Source organism: Oncorhynchus mykiss, chromosome 9, assembly GCF_057628025.1.
Source record: "Oncorhynchus mykiss isolate SJ-2025 chromosome 9, ASM5762802v1, whole genome shotgun sequence".
In the NCBI taxonomy this organism is placed as follows: Eukaryota; Metazoa; Chordata; class Actinopteri; order Salmoniformes; family Salmonidae; genus Oncorhynchus; species Oncorhynchus mykiss.
The window spans coordinates 11,434,112-11,452,092 of NC_143030.1; the positions used below are offsets into that span (position 1 = coordinate 11,434,112).

The 17,981-nt window shown below is 45.3% G+C and overlaps 1 protein-coding gene across 2 annotated transcripts in view; it reads left to right on the forward strand.

The window, feature by feature from the left end:
• Positions 1–15,995: 15,995 nt before the first annotated feature.
• sema4f (sema domain, immunoglobulin domain (Ig), transmembrane domain (TM) and short cytoplasmic domain, (semaphorin) 4F) overlaps positions 15,996–17,981 on the forward strand; it is a 93,859-nt gene continuing 91,873 nt past the window's right edge. The window contains exons 1-2 of one of the 2 annotated variants that reach the window (XM_090183459.1): positions 16,011–16,548; positions 16,687–16,929. In XM_090183459.1, the coding sequence (XP_090039585.1) occupies positions 16,839–16,929 (91 nt within the window). In that variant the 5' untranslated portion in view covers positions 16,011–16,548; positions 16,687–16,838. Of the gene's footprint in view, positions 16,930–17,981 lie in introns of both variants that reach the window. The other variant, XM_036987253.2, reaches the window with a different exon arrangement.

The following is a 17,981-nucleotide window of genomic DNA, read 5'->3' on the forward strand; positions in this document are numbered from 1 at the left end:
TTTTGTGAGTGTAATGTTTATTGTTAATTTGCATTTTTTTATTTCACTTTTGTTTATTATCTACTTCTCTTGCTTCGGCAATGTTAACATATGTATCCCATGCCAATAAATCCTTTCAAAGAGAGGGAGAGGAAACTAGGGAGGGAGAGGAAACTAGGGAGGGAGAGGAAACTAGGGAGGGAGAGGAAACTAGGGAGGGAGAGGAAACTAGGGAGAGAGAGGAAACTAGGGAGGGAGAGGAAACTAGGGAGTGAGAGGAAACTAGGGAGTGAGAGGAAACTAGGGAGGGAGAGGAAACTAGGGAGAGAGAGGAAACTAGGGAGGGAGAGGAAACTATGGAGGGAGAGGAAACTAGGGAGAGAGAGGAAACTAGGGAGGGAGAGGTACCTAGGGAGAGAGAGGAAACTAGGGAGGGAGAGGAAACTAGGGAGGGAGAGGAAACTAGGGAGGGAGAGGAAACTAGGGAGGGAGAGGAAACTAGGGAGGGAGAAGAAACTAGGGAGGGAGAGGAAACTAGGGAGGGAAAGAGACAAGGGATAAACCATATGGGTGTTAAATCAGTAATTATATTTTAAATCAGTTTTATAGAAAGTGCTTTTAGCCACAAGAGTCCTGAACCAGATGGCTCCAGATCTCCCAAAATAACCCCCCAAACACACCATCTCTCTCTCTCTCTCTCTCTCTCTCTCTTCCTCTACCCCCTGGTGCAACACCCCAGGGCTCCAAAATATGGTGTGATTTCTCTGAAAAGAGGCTTTGAATGTGTTTCTGTGTTTATAACCGATTAAAGAGGTCAGATCTCCTAATATTAATCGTAGAATCAAATATTTATAACAGAAAAGGAATTGGGGTTTGGCAGATTGATGCATTGCTCTGCATCTCAGAATGTTTTCCTCATTTCCCTTTTTATTTATCTCGGCAAGTCAGTTAAGAACAAATTCTTATTTACAATCACGGCCTACACCAGCCAAACTCGGATGCCGTTGGGCCAATTGTGCACCGCCCTATGGGACTCCCAATCACAGCCGGTTGTCATACAGTCTGGATTTGAACCAGGTTGTCTGTATTGACACCTCTAGCACTGAGATGCAGTGTCTTAGACCACCGCGTCGCTTGGGAGCCCCAAGTGACACATAACAACAACACTGACCAATCCGCTTGTCTCATTTTGCATTAGACATTCTGTCACTCATCTCAGTGTAATGACTGACAGATTGAGGGTTTGCCGGTACGGCTCCTGCTTGGACAACTCCCTCAAATTCGCTGCATTACTTACTGTATGTTTCAGCATTCATGTGATTTCTATGCAATTATGTTATCATGGTGGGCAGTGATGTAGTGGTAAAAATGTAAAGGTGAACTCTGACCTCTGTGTTTACTTGCATTTACCCTCCACTGATTGTGACCCTGTAAAACATCCTTTCTACAGTTAACATTCTGTTTCACACCAGGCTTTGGACTAGCCTCCTCTCTCTCTCTCTCTCTCTCTCTCTCTCTCTCTCTCTCTCTCTCTCTCCTTCTCTCTCTCTCTCTCTCTCTCTCTCTCTCTCTCTCTCTCTCTCTCTCTCCCTCTCTCTCTCTCTCTCTCTCTCTCTCTCTCTCTCTCTCTCTCCTTCTCTCTCTCTCTCTCTCTCTCTCTCTCTCTCCTTCTCTCTCTCTCTCCTTCTCTCTCTCTCTCCTTCTCTCTCTCTCTCTCTCCTTCTCTCTCTCTCATTCTCTCTCTCTCTCTCTCTCTCCTTCTCTCTCTCTCTCTCTCTCTCTCTCTCTCCCTCTCTCTCTCTCTCTCTCTCCTTCTCTCTCTCCCCCTCTCTCTCACTCTCTCTCTCTCCTTCTCTCTCTCTCTCTCCCTCTCTCTCCTCCTCTCTCCCATCTTGCTTTCCTTCTTTCTTCCCACCATCTCTCTCGCTCTCTCCTTCTCTCTCTCTCCTCCTCTCTCCCATCTCACTTTCCCTCTTTCTTCCCACCATCTCTCTCTCTCTCTCTCTCCCTCTCTTTCTCTCTCTCTCGCTCTCTCTCTCTCCATCCTTTAAAGACAGTTAACAGGATTAGGGGTACATTTGCATTGGGAGATGGCGGAATGCCATCCGGGAACGTCAGTATAGGATGGACACACACACACACACACACACACACACACACACACACACACACACACACACACACACACACACACACACACACACACACACACAAACAAACACACAAACACACACAAACGGTACGAAGTGTTTGGGACACATGTTGGGATAGGGATATGGGACTGGTATTTGGGTCAGATTTCAGATTGCATACATTACATTAAACACAAGTGTGTGTGTGTGTGTGTGTGTGTGTGTGTGTGTGTGTGTGTGTGTGTGTGTGTGTGTGTGTGTGTGTGTGTGTGTGTGTGTGTGTGTGTGTGTGTGTGTGTGTGTGTGTATGTGTATGTGTGTGTGTGTCTAATCTATTTACTCTTATGGAGGGCATCTTGTCTATAATTGATAGCTCCATCTGTCCCTTCCTCTTCTACTGAGATTTCTCACAGCATCAAACACATGATGGATAATTACTCTAGACACACTGTTTAATCTAAGTAGATGATGTATTTGATCTTGTATTTTATTCATGCACTTTTTAACAGAAATATTTCTAACATGAAATAAGCTGAAAGAAGAGTGACCCCACATAGGGATCATGACATTTTGTCCAGCCGGTGACTGTCAAGAATATAACTGCCCGTCTCGCGGTAATTGACCGTTAGTTAACATGAGCACATTTAGCATCTACTGGCTTCCCTGTATAGCCTACAAGTCACTGACACACACCTTTGGAACCTCCACACTTTAAAAAATTCTAATACATCCATTCAATCTTGGTTTCATCAGACCAGAGAATCTTGTTTCTCATGGCCTGAGAGTCCTTTAGGTGCCTTTTGGCAAACTCCAAGTGGGCTGTCACATGCCTTTTATTGAGGAGTGGCTTCTGTCTTGGTGATTCCAAACTTCTTTCATTTAAAGAGGATGGAGGCCACTGTGTTCTTGGGTACCTTCAATGCTGCAGAAATCAACACAATCCTGTCTCGGAGCTCTACGGACAATTCCTTCGGACCTCATGGCTTGGTTTTTAGTCTGACATGCACTGTCAACTGCAGGACCTTAGACAGGTTTGTGCCTTTCCACATCATCAAATCAAATCAAACTGTATTTATCACATGTGTAGTGTAGACTTTACCGTGAAATGCTTAATTACAAGCCCTTAACCAACAATGAAGTTCAACAAGAGTTAAGAAAATATTTACCAAGTAGACTACAATAAAAAGTAATAATAAAAAGTAACACAATAAGAATAACAATAATGAGGCTATATACAGGGGGCACCGGTACTGAGTCAGTGTGGAGGCTATATACAGAGGGCACCGGTACCGAGTCAGTGTGGAGGTTATATACAGGGGGTACCGGTACTGAGTCAGTGTGGAGGCTATATACAGGGGGTACCGGTACTGAGTCAGTGTGGAGGCTATATACAGGGGGTACCGGTACTGAGTCAGTGTGGAGGTTATATACAGGGGGCACCGGTACTGAGTCAGTGTGGAGGCTATATACAGGGGGTACCGGTACTGAGTCAGTGTGGAGGCTATATACAGGGGGTACCGGTACTGAGTCAGTGTGGAGGTTATATACAGGGGGTACCGGTACTGAGTCAGTGTGGAGGCTATATACAGGTGGTACCGGTACTGAGTCAGTGTGGAGGTTATATACAGGGGGCACCGGTACTGAGTCAGTGTGGAGGTTATATACAGGGGGTACCGGTACTGAGTCAGTGTGGAGGTTATATACAGGGGGCACCGGTACTGAGTCAGTGTGGAGGTTATATACAGGGGGTACCGGTACTGAGTCAGTGTGGAGGCTATATACAGGGGGTACCGGTACTGAGTCAGTGTGGAGGTTATATACAGGGGGTACCGGTACTGAGTCAGTGTGGAGGCTATATACAGGGGGCACCGGTACTGAGTCAGTGTGGAGGCTATATACAGGGGGCACCGGTACTGAGTCAGTGTGGAGGCTATATACAGGGGGCACCGGTACTGAGTCAGTGTGGAGGCTATATACAGGGGGCACCGGTACTGAGTCAGTGTGGAGGTTATATACAGGGGGTACCGGTACTGAGTCAGTGTGGAGGCTATATACAGGGGGCACCGGTACTGAGTCAGTGTGGAGGCTATATACAGGGGGCACCGGTACTGAGTCAGTGTGGAGGTTATATACAGGGGGTACCGGTACTGAGTCAGTGTGGAGGCTATATACAGGGGGTACCGGTACTGAGTCAGTGTGGAGGCTATATACAGGGGGTACCGGTACTGAGTCAGTGTGGAGGCTATATACAGGGGGCACCGGTACTGAGTCAGTGTGGAGGCTATATACAGGGGGCACCGGTACCGAGTCAGTGTAAATGTAAATGTCCAATCAATTGAATTTCCTACAGATGGACTCATCTCAAGGATGATCAATGGAAAGAGGATGTACCTGAGCTCAATTCAGTCTAAATGAGATATTTCTGTTTTTTATTTGCAGAAATTTCTCAAAACTGTTTTTGCTTTGTCATTATGGGGTATTGTGTGTAGATTGATGAGGAAAATTGTTTATTTAATCAATTTTAGAATAAGGCTGTAACGTAATAAAATGTGGAAAAAGGGAAGGGTTCTGAAAACTTCCGGAATGCACTATAGCCTACACCTTCACAATAAATCCATGTAATATAGTCTACACCTTCACAATAAATCCATGTAATATAGCCTACACCTTCACAATAAATCCATGTAATATAGCCTACACCTTCACAGTAAATCCATGTAATATAGCCTACACCTTCACAATAAATCCATGTAATATAGCCAACACCTTCACAGTAAATCCATGTAATATAGCCTACACCTTCACAATAAATCCATGTAATATAGCCTACACCTTCACAGTAAATCCATGTAATATAGCCTACACCTTCACAGTAAATCCATGTAATATAGCCAACACCTTCACAATAAATCCATGTAATATAGCCTACACCTTCACAGTAAATCCATGTAATATAGCCAACACCTTCACAATAAATCCATGTAATATAGCCAACACCTTCACAATAAATCCATGTAATATAGCCTACACCTTCACAATAAATCCATGTAATATAGCCTACACCTTCACAATAAATCCATGTAATATAGCCTACACCTTCACAATAAATCCATGTAATATAGCCTACACCTTCACAATAAATCCATGTAATATAGCCTACACCTTCACAATAAATCCATATAATATAGTCTATAATAAATCCGTTATTTATTTTCGACAGGTCTAAAGGAGCAGGTTATGAAGAACATGTAGTCTATTTCAGAATAACAGAATAATATACTCTGAGTTGTCCTTATGTTAGGTCCTGACCTGGCTGTGCCAAATGGCTGTGGGCTACAACTAGTTCATTTAGCAGACCAGATTTGCTTAGAATTCCATGGTATTATTTTCTATTCTTTTATAGTATGAAGAATACAATTGAACACAGCTGAATAAAATAGATAGGATATTTTCTCCAGACGTTTTGAGGGAGTGTGCACATGCGTCTGTTCTGTGTTGAACAGTCAACAAGAAACTTAAGAGTTATTTATGTAACTTAGGTTGTGAGACTCTAATGATGATTTGAAAAAAGTGCCTTGAAAGGCATGAATTCTGCTTTGTTTCTTGTTTTTCTGTTCACACTTCATCAGCCTCTCATTCACAATTTGACAAGCACTTGATAGTGCCTCGAATTTCCCATTCGCATCCCTTTTGTGTGGCCGTGATGCCCCTTAAAAAATACTTTTTTTGCAGCCAGTGGCCCTTGGTTTGGTTTGAATGTAATAATTATAATTCCCTTCTCCTGGCTGCGAGCTCAGAAGCACCTCTCACTCACATGGCTCTCTCTGCCCATCACGTGATCGGGACTTTCTCACAGGCTACAAGTGAAGACAGACACATCGGGGACGCAACTGCGCGGGTCCTTTTCCAATTCCGAGGCGCACATTGAAGACATTGGAAGAACTGTCCACATTCGTCTGCCAAGAAGATGAGTAGGCCTAACGAACAGCAAAAGCAGTAGCCTATCAATTTTTGCACTATGGGGATAGTAGATTGACATATTTTAGGCTGCTTATGTCAATCTACTATCCCCCATAGTATAAAGGTTGACCTATTATATTGATAACTAAATAAATATTCCAAACGTAGTCTGGAACAGCTGTGGGATGCGATCGATCCCAAATCAATACAACCACTAGTATCAAAAAAAGCAAAAAAAAGCAAAACATTTTTTAAGCGGAATGAAGCAACAGATTACAACATTTAGCTTCAAATGTTGATTAACTATTGATAGGCTATTTCTTCACATTGTAAGCATAGTAATGCTGTAAGCGCAAATGTCCCAAAATGCAATCAATTAGTGAGAAAACACCATTTTCAAAACTGACCGCAAACGCAATTATGCATCTGTTTTTATATAAAAGTGTTTTTTTTTTAATGGGGAAAATTATCCTCCCCAAACTTGAAACTCACTTGCTGCGCATGTACAGTATGCCAGTAAGGCTCTACACCCCTTATAAAGCAGATTAATGTGCTTGATTTTAAGAAGTTGTTTGTCCAGTTTAGTCGGCTAGGCTACATGAGGTGTCCGACTATGATTTGAATGTTGTTTCTTGCCTTACTGCACACAAGCTGGGCATTTCAAAAGTGATAGGCTAATATTGTCACCCATCAGATTGTTCTTAATTTTATATTACCTTTATTTAACTAGGCAAGTCAGTTAAGAACAAATTCTTATTTTCAATGACAGCCTAGGAACAGTGGGTTAACTGCCTTGTTCATGGGCAGAACGACAGATTTGTACCTGGTCAGTTCAGGGATTTGATTTTGCAACCTTCTGGTTACAAGTCCAACACTCTAACCACTAGGCTACCTGCCATCTTGTCTTTACATATACTAAATTATATATGTGTGAAATGTATTTTTGATTTGGAACAGACCATTAACATGCACATGTTTTGAAACAGGGGCAGTGGAAAAAATACATGTGATCTATGCACTTAAATAGCGAATGGACAATGTTTTTCATCGTGGTTCACTTTCTTGCTAGCCAGGTAGTCTGTACTCTTGATGTAAAGCGAAGCGATGTGCTTAATATTAGGAATGTTGTAAAATAAATACAGTAGGCCTAGTGTAAAAAAAAGCTGATAGGATTCCTCCTCTTTTTAATAGAGGCCATCACTCTGTTTTCTCACACAATTGCATGGCCTATAGAAATGTTGTGCAACATGAACTCATGGGCTCTCATGAAGAGTACCAGGCAGTTTGCAAGTTTGATAGATGACCATCAGCAGCATCAGAGCTTGGAGAAACCTAATTACCATGACTAAGCAGTCACATAGAATTTGACTGCCGTCATGACTCGTGACCGAGGAGGGGATGGTAGATATATTTTAGTACTAGTGGACACCACAGAAGCAGAAATTAAGGGTGTAAATTAAGCTTACCTCTGCTGCTAGGGGTGTAAATTAAGCTTACCTCTGCTGCTAGGGGTGTAAATTAAGCTTACCTCTGCTGCTAGGGGTGTTTCTCAGAGGGGCAGGTTGGGTTCTATATCTCACCGGAAGACAGATGACTCAGAGGTGCAGGTTGGGTTCTAAATCTCACCGGAAGACAGATGACTCAGAGGTGATTAGAGTCATAGAGGGGAGTCTGACCCTTACAACACAGCAGGTAAAAGTGACTCATTGAATTTTCCCATCCTGCTCTGTCACACACACACACACACACACACACACACACACACACACACACACACACACACACACACACACACACACACACACACACACACACACACACACACACACACACACACACACACACAAAACCAGAACCCCCCACAACCCACACGTAGCACGAAATGAATCAACTTCCCCAGGCAGATTGCAATAGCACCGTAGCCAGTATGGTGTAGATTGGCGATCCTGAGGTGTGTGTGCTTGCATATGTGCAAGCTATTCTGTAGAGAGAAGGCTGGGGCAGCTCTTTATCCAGCTGTTTATCCAGCCTCCAGTCCAGTCACAATGTCTTCACTCCTCCTATCCCCTCTTCCTTCCTCCTCTTCCCTCCTCCTCCACTCTCATCCCATCCCCTTTTCCCTCCTCCTATCCCCTCTTCCCTCCTCCTATTCTCTCTTCCCTCCTCCCTCCTCCTCCTCCCTCATCATATCACCTCTTCCCTCCTCCTCTTCCCACCTCCCTCCTCCTACTCCCTCATCCTATCCCCTCTTCCCTCCTCCGCTTCCCTCATCCCATCCCCTCTTCCCTCCTCCGCTTCCCTCATCCCATCCCCTCTTCCCTCCTCCTCTTCCCTCATCCTATCCCCTCCTCCTCTTCCCTCGTCCTATCCCCTCCTCCTCTTCCCTCGTCCTATCCCCTCCTCCTCTTCCCTCGTCCTATCCCCTCTTCCTCTTCCCTCGTCCTATCCCCTCTTCCTCTTCCCTCGTCCTATCCCCCCCTACTCTTCCCTCGTCCTATCCCCTCCTCCTCTTCCCTCGTCCTATCCCCTCCTCCTCTTCCCTCGTCCTATCCCCTCCTCCTCCTCTTCCCTTGTCCTATCCCCTCTTCCTTTTCCCTCGTCCTATCCCCTGATGGATGGATGAATGCGTATGGAGCTGGATGATAGATGGATGAATGAGTATAGAGTTGGATGATAGATGGATGAATGAGTATAGAGCTGGATGATGGATGGATGGATGAATGGATGAATGAGTATAGAGCTGGATGATGGATGGATGAATGAGTATGGAGCTGGATGATGGATGAATGAGTATAGAGCTGGATGATAGATGGATGAATGCGTATTAGAGCTGGATGATAGATGGATGAATGAGTATAGAGCTGGATGATAGATGGATGAATGAGTATGGAGCTGGATGATGGATGGATGAGTGAGTATAGAGCTGGATGATAGATCAAATCAAATCAAATCAAATTTTATTTGTCACATACACATGGTTAGCAGATGTTAGTGCGAGTGTAGCGAAATGCTTGTGCTTCTAGTTCCGACAATGCAGTAATAACAAGTAATCTAACTAACAATTCCAAAACTACTGTCTTGTACACAGTGTAAGGGGATAAAGAATATGTACATAAGGATATATGAATGAGTGATGGTACAGAGCAGCATAGGCAAGATACAGTAGATGGTATCGAGTACAGTATGTACAAATGAGATGAGTATGTAAACAAAGTGGCATAGTATAGTATAAAGTGGCTAGTGATACATGTATTACATAAGGATACCGTCGATGATATAGAGTACAGTATATACGTATGCATATGAGATGAATAATGTAGGGTAAGTAACATTTATATAAGGTAGCATTGTTTAAAGTGGCTAGTGATATATTTACGTCATTTCCCATCAATTCCCATTATTAAAGTGGCTGGAGTTGAGTCAGTGTCAGTGTTAGTGGTGGCTGTTTAACAGTCTGATGGCCTTGAGATAGAAGCTGTTTTTCAGTCTCTCGGTCCCAGCTTTGATGCACCTGTACTGACCTCGCCTTCTGGATGATAGCGGGGTGAACAGGCAGTGGCTCGGGTGGTTGATGTCCTTGATGATCTTTATGGCCTTCCTGTGACATCGGGTGGTGTAGGTGTCCTGGAGGGCAGGTAGTTTGCCCCCGGTGATGCGTTGTGCAGACCTCACTACCCTCTGGAGAGCCTTACGGTTGAGGGCGGTGCAGTTGCCATACCAGGCGGTGATACAGCCCGCCAGGATGCTCTCGATTGTGCATCTGTTTCTTCAGCCTCCTGAGGTTGAAGAGGCGCTGCTGCGCCTTCTTCACGATGCTGTCTGTGTGAGTGGACCAATTCAGTTTGTCTGTGATGTGTATGCCGAGGAACTTAAAACTTGCTACCCTCTCCACTACTGTTCCATCGATGTGGATAGGGGGGTGTTCCCTCTGCTGTTTCCTGAAGTCCACAATCATCTCCTTAGTTTTGTTGACGTTGAGTGTGAGGTTATTTTCCTGACACCACACTCCGAGGGCCCTCACCTCCTCCCTGTAGGCCGTCTCATCGTTGTTGGTAATCAAGCCTACCACTGTTGTGTCGTCCGCAAACTTGATGATTGAGTTGGAGGCGTGCGTGGCCACGCAGTCGTGGGTGAACAGGGAGTACAGGAGAGGGCTCAGAACGCACCCTTGTGGGGCCCCAGTGTTGAGGATCAGCGGGGAGGAGATGTTGTTGCCTACCCTCATCCCCTGGGGGCGACCCGTCAGGAAGTCCAGTACCAAGTTGCACAGGGCGGGGTCGAGACCCAGGGTCTCGAGCTTGATGACGAGCTTGGAGGGTACTATGGTGTTGAATGCCGAGCTGTAGTCGATGAACAGCATTCTCACATAGGTATTCCTCTTGTCCAGATGGGTTAGGGCAGTGTGCAGTGTGGTTGAGATTGCATCGTCTGTGGACCTATTTGGGCGGTAAGCAAATTGGAGTGGGTCTAGGGTGTCAGGTAGGGTGGAGGTGATATGGTCCTTGACTAGTCTCTCAAAGCACTTCATGATGACGGATGTGAGTGCTACGGGGCGGTAGTCGTTTAGCTCAGTTACCTTAGCTTTCTTGGGAACAGGAACAATGGTGGCCCTCTTGAAGCATGTGGGAACAGCAGACTGGTATAGGGATTGATTGAATATGTCCGTAAACACACCGGCCAGCTGGTCTGCGCATGCTCTGAGGGCGCGGCTGGGGATGCCGTCTGGGCCTGCAGCCTTGCGAGGGTTAACACGTTTAAATGTCTTACTCACCTCGGCTGCAGTGAAGGAGAGACCGCATGTTTTCGTTGCAGGCCGTGTCAGTGGCACTGTATTGTCCTCAAAGCGGGCAAAAAAGTTATTTAGTCTGCCTGGGAGCAAGACATCCTGGTCCGTGACTGGGCTGGATTTCTTCCTGTAGTCCGTGATTGACTGTAGACCCTGCCACATGCCTCTTGTGTCTGAGCCGTTGAATTGAGATTCTACTTTGTCTCTGTACTGGCGCTTAGCTTGTTTGATAGCCTTGCGGAGGGAATAGCTGCACTGTTTGTATTCGGTCATGTTACCAGACACCTTGCCCTGATTAAAAGCAGTGGTTCGCGCTTTCAGTTTCACACGAATGCTGCCATCAATCCACGGTTTCTGGTTAGGGAATGTTTTAATCGTTGCTATGGGAACGACATCTTCAACGCAAGTTCTAATGAACTCGCACACCGAATCAGCGTATTCGTCAATGTTGTTATCTGACGCAATACGAAACATCTCCCAGTCCACGTGATGGAAGCAGTCTTGGAGTGTGGAGTCAGCTTGGTCGGACCAGCGTTGGACAGACCTCAGCGTGGGAGCCTCTTGTTTTAGTTTCTGTCTGTAGGCAGGGATCAACAAAATGGAGTCGTGGTCAGCTTTTCCGAAAGGGGGGCGGGGCAGGGCCTTATATGCGTCGCGGAAGTTAGAGTAACAATGATCCAAGGTCTTTCCTCCCCTGGATGAATGAGTATGGAGCTGGATGATGGATGAATGAGTATAGAGTTGGATGATAGATGGATGAATGCGTATTAGAGCTGGATGATAGATGGATGAATGAGTATGGAGCTGGATGATGGATGGATGAATGGATGAATGAGTATAGAGCTGGATGATGGATGGATGGATGAGTATAGAGCTGGATGATGGATGGATGAATGAGTATAGAGCTGGATGATGGATGGATGAATGAGTATAGAGCTGGATGATGGATGGATGAATGAGTATAGAGTTGGATGATGGATGGATGAATGAGTATAGAGCTGGATGATGGATGGATGAATGAGTATGGAGCTGGATGATAGATGGATGAATGAGTATAGAGCTGGATGATAGATGGATGAATGAGTATAGAGCTGGATGATAGATGGATGAATGAGTATAGAGCTGGATGATGGATGGATGAATGCGTATAGAGCTGGATGATAGATGGATGAATGAGTATTAGAGCTGGATGATAGATGGATGAATGCGTATAGAGCTGGATGATAGATGGATGAATGAGTATTAGAGCTGGATGATAGATGGATGAATGAGTATAGAGTTGGATGATAGATGGATGAATGAGTATTAGAGCTGGATGATAGATGGATGAATGAATAAATAATCAAATCATTCCCTCTTCTCCTCAAATCAAATCAAACTTTATTAGTCACATGCGCTGAATACAACCTTACAGTGAAATTCTACAAGCCCTTAACTAACAGTGCAGTTCAAGAAATAGAGTTAGGAAAATATTTACTAAATAAAGTAAATATTTACTAAAAAAGTAACACTAGAAAATTACATAACAATAACAAGGCTATATACAGGGGGTACCGGTACCGAGTCAATGTGCGAGGGTACAGGTTAGTCGAGGAAATTTGTAAAATGACTATGCATAGATAATTAACATGGGGGGGATCATAATAAATAATTAAGAGGGGCCATTTGAGTAATTGTTCAGCTGTTAATTAAGGAGCCTTTACGGTACCGCTTTCTGTGCGATAGCAGAGATAGCAGAGATAGCAGAGATAGCAGAGGTAGCAGAGATAGCAGAGGTAGCAGAGATAGCAGAGATAGCAGAGGTAGCAGAGATAGCAGAGATAGCAGAGATAGCAGAGATAGCAGAGGTAGCAGAGATAGCAGAGGTAGCAGAGATAGCAGAGATAGCAGAGGTAGCAGAGATAGCAGAGATAGCAGAGATAGCAGAGATAGCAGAGATAGCAGAGGTAGCAGAGATAGCAGAGATAGCAGAGGTAGCAGAGATAGCAGAGGTAGCAGAGATAGCAGAGAAAACAGTCTATGACTAAGGTGACTGGAGTCTTAGACAATGTTTTGGGCCTTCCTCTGACACCGCCTAGAATATGAGTCCTGGATGGCAGGAAGCTTGGCCCCAGTGATGTACTGACGCCGGAGACAGACAAGTTCACTACTAGGTCTCTGTCTGGGGCTGATCATGGAGAGAAGAGAGCTCGGCAGTCAGTCTATATTATAGGTCTCTGTCTGGGGCTGATCATGGAGAGAGGAGAGCTAGGCAGTCAGTCTCTTTTATAGGTCTCTGTCTGGGGCTGATCATGGAGAGAGAAGAGCTAGGCAGTCAGTCTCTGTTCCCTCCACACAGTTTCTCTAACCCCTTCACGGTCCCCACAGACATGCATAACCATTTTCGGCTGATGTAAAAAGGGTTTTATAAATACATTTGATTGATTTACGGGAGATTGTGATGGAGAGAGAGGCAGGGATGGAGAGAGGGAGGGATGGAGAGAGGCAGGGATGGAGAGAGGGAGGGATGGAGAGAGGCAGGGATGGAGAGAGGGAGGGATGGAGAGAGGCAGGGATGGAGAGAGGCAGGGATGGAGAGAGGGAGGGATGGAGAGAGGCAGGGATGGAGAGAGGGGGGATGGAGAGAGGCAGGGATGGAGAGAGGCAGGGATGGAGAGAGGCAGGGATGGAGAGAGGGAGGGATGGAGAGAGGGAGAGATGGAGAGAGGCAGGGATGGAGAGAGGGAGGGATGGAGAGAGGCAGGGATGGAGAGAGGGGGGATGGAGAGAGGCAGGGATGGAGAGAGGCAGGGATGGAGAGAGGGAGGGATGGAGAGAGGCAGGGATGGAGAGAGGGAGGGATGGAGAGAGGCAGGGATGGAGAGAGGGAGGGATGGAGAGAGGCAGGGATGGAGAGAGGGAGGGATGGAGAGAGGCAGGGATGGAGAGAGGGGGGGATGGAGAGAGGCAGGGATGGAGAGAGGGAGGGATGGAGAGAGGCAGGGATGGAGATTGTGATGGAGAGAGAGAGAGGGAGGGATGGAGATTGTGATGGAGAGAGAGAGAGGGAGGGATGGAGAGAGGGAGGGATGGAGAGAGGCAGGGATGGAGATTGTGATGGAGAGAGAGGCAGGGATGGAGAGAGGGCGGATGGAGATTGTGATGGAGAGAGAGAGAGAGGGAGGGATGGAGAGAGGCAGGGATGGAGATTGTGATGGAGAGAGAGGCAGGTATGGAGATTGTGATGGAGAGAGAGAGAGGGAGGGATGGAGATTGTGATGGAGAGAGAGAGAGGGAGGGATGGAGAGAGAGTGGGCAGTGTAGAAAGAAGAGGAGGGAGGGAGCAGATGTCACAAATTGCTATATAGAAAACCAGCCATCTTCCCCTCCCTCCCTCCCTCCCTCCCTCCCTCCCTCCCTCCCTCCCTCCCTCCCTCCCTCCCTCCCTCCCTCTCTCCAGTGAATCCATGAAGACATTATTAACAGAGACGACTCAGATGCCTCTTGCCTCACCAGGAGGGTGGGAGTTAACCCTGGCTGGTACACACACACACACACACACACACACACACACACACACACACACACACACACACACACACACACACACACACACAAACACCTACACACTGACACACACACACATGCACACACAGACACACACACACACACACACACACATGCACACACACACACATGCACACACACCTCTACATTAAGCAGACCAGTGCAGGGTCACGGCTTGCCTCTTCCTCACACCAGGAGCTGAATAATAATATGGAGTTCTGTGTCCCAAACACCACCCTATCCCCTAAATAGTGCACCACACTAAGGGCCCTTGGTCAAAAGTAGAACACTATATAGGGAATAGGGTTCCATCAAGGACACAGCCATGGAGGACAGATAAGTAACCGTGACAATCCCTTTAAAAACCTCTCGCTGTGCCTGATTGGTTCCTGCCGCTAATTCATGCGCATGTTATAGGATGTGGGGCTAGCTGATGCAGGGAATGCACTGCAGAGAGAGTGTGTGTGTGTGTGTGTCTCCTGATATTATGTCCATTTAAATAGATTGTTCACATAGTTAAGCACATATGGGGAGACTAGGTATAAATTTGATTTAAATCAAGGTTAGGATTCACCCCTGTCTGTGTGTATTTATACTGTATGCCTGTGGGCTTTCCAATCAGTTAATATAGCCTATTTCAAAACGCCTTAATAAAAAGGACTACTATAGTGTTAAAACAGTCGATATATTCATCAGATTCTCATGTCTTTCAACTCTATTTTTATTCTATTCTTCATTTCCCCACCTTCATCCTCTCCTCCTCCTCCTCCTCTGCATTAATCCGTGTCCTGGTCCTTTGTCCTCGGGGTTGGTACCACTCTACACCCATGCCCCGGTGGCCCTGTGAAATCCTTGCGAGTCGAGTCACCCACGCGCTCCCTCTGATGTTGTTGTTCTCGTCCAGATTAGAGAGAGAGAGAGAAAGAGGGGAGGAGGGGGGGGGGGGGGGACAGATGGAGGCCGAGTTGAAAAGTCTTCACAAGTAGCAAACCCTCAAAGGATTTATCAAAGACGCGAACCACACTGTGTCGCACGCGCTAATCTGACACTTCTGTTGACACTAATCATCAATCGTCCCGTCACGAACCCTTGTTTTGCCCTGCATGTGCTCGGGAATATTACCGGGTTCAATTGAGACACGTAATTAAATTAAAGAGGTCTAGATTCAGTCAAAAGGAATCATATGTATTTGTTAACCCATTTCACTATAGACGTATACACCAAGACAGTAATACGTTATTTAAAAAAATATACATATTCCCAAATTCAGTCTTGATTTACACTTTTTATCAGATGGCTATTCGAATGTAATATCTGTACGTTATAAAAGCCAAACTGCCTCACGTTGTTAACATGATCTATTTATCAGGATTTATAACATTATAATTACTAACATTAGGCCTAATATAAAATATACATATTATTATCATGATATTGTATATAGTCCTACACTGGTATTATTATACAAGTACTATGATCAATTTAATCTGATCACATGACATCATCACTTTACCTGTTGTCGTTTCCAGTGTCACTCGATGGGGCGGGGCTCGAGACTGGCTCTGCGCTCTTCAGGCGGTTCACAACGAATTTACATTTACATTTACATCTACACTTTACTCCTATTCCGCGGTCGTTTCACTTTTACCAGGGGTAGAATTTGTTTTATCCGAGGTCGAGAGGAATTGTATTTATTTGTTCCATATTTAGTTCACGGGGATTATTTGTTAAGATTTATATTCGGACGGTTTGAATTATTTTTCACCACCAACAGCGGGACAGCACGAGCGAGCGACGGGGACCGGAGCTGAGAGAGAGACACGTCTTGTGCTGAATAAAACCTCAAGAGCTCGAGATACAGAATGGACATTATTACCAAAGGATGGCACTATAAATGTCTCCTAACTTTGCATTACTTTGCACGCAGTTCGTGAGAAATAACATAAACAATATTTATATTTAATCCATATTTATGTTGACCTCTGCTATTTAAATGTTTCTGTCTTCAAATGGCTAAATGGACTGTGCGCTGAAAGCTGATGCAGTTATATGATTCGATGTTTTATTTGATTTTGATTCGATGTATTAGAATCCCCATTAGCCGACGCCAATGGCAACAGCTCTAAACTGCGCTATCATTGGCCTGTGAGTCAATTCAAACGAACAATTACAATATATTATATATATTGATATATATATATTATATTTTAGGCCATTTTAGAGACGTTTTAACATTGTATTAAATTTCCTTGTGTTGTTGTCGGATTGTGCGTTCTCCTTGAGCGCCCTGAACGGAAGAATCTAAACACACATCCACCGGGGATTATAGCCTCTTCGCATGATGACGCCTCTCAGCTGAGACCTGGACCTTTACGTTAAAACCTAGGACCCAGGACCAGAGCCTACCAGTACGACTGTGAGCCCGGAGCCGAAACATGAGGGCGTCTGGCAGGGTGATCTTCTGGCTCCTCTCGGCGGTGTGTTCGCTCTCCAGGTCTCGGACGGCCACTCTGGGCAGTGTTAGAGGTAAGCGTCAGTTATAGTTCCTACATGTACATGATCCAGACAGTAAAGACATCATGTTGTCAAGCGAACGTAAACAACCTCGAAACAGCTACTTGTTTTAGGACAGGTATTTCTTACTACATTATAGCACAAATAACAATGCAGTACAGGCACCTGTGATCTGTCCCAAATTGTACTATATTCCCTATATAGTGTACTACTTTGGAGGTAGCCTATAGCACCTTATGGTTAGCTGATTCAGCAGGTGCCAGAGCTGAATGGACAGGTCAACAAGTGTATTTGAACCCAGCTGAAAGTGTGTGTCCATAGAGGGAACAGAGTGAACAGAGTGATAGAGGGAACAGAGTGATAGAGGGAACAGAGTGATAGAGGGAATAGAGTGATAGAGGGAACAGAGTGATAGAGGGAATAGAGTGATAGAGGGAACAGAGTGATAGAGGGAACAGAGTGATAGAGGGAACAGAGTGATAGAGAGAACAGAGTGATAGAGGGAACAGAGTGATAGAGGGAACAGAGTGATAGAGGGAATAGAGTGATAGAGAGAACAGAGTGATAGATGGAACAGAGTGATAGAGGGAACAGAGTGATAGAGAGAACAGAGTGATAGAGGGAACAGAGTGATAGAGGGAACAGAGTGATAGAGGGAATAGAGGGATATAGGGAATAGAGAGAACAGAGTGATAGAGGGAACAGAGTGATAGAGGGAATAGAGTGATAGAGGAAACAGAGTGATAGAGGGAATAGAGAGATATAGGGAATAGAGAGAACAGAGGGAACAGAGTGATAGAGAGATAGATGGAATAGAGTGACAGAGGGAATATAGTGACAGAGGGAATAGAGATAACATAGTGGCAGAGGGAATAGAGAACAGAGTGATAGAGGGAATAGAGTGATAGAGGGAACAGAGTGATAGAGGGAATAGAGGGAATAGAGAGAACAGAGTGGCAGAGGGATTAGAGAACAGAGTGATAGAGGGAATAGAGTGATAGAGAGAACAGAGTGATAGAGGGAATAGAGTGATAGAGAGAACAGAGTGATAGAGGGAACAGAGT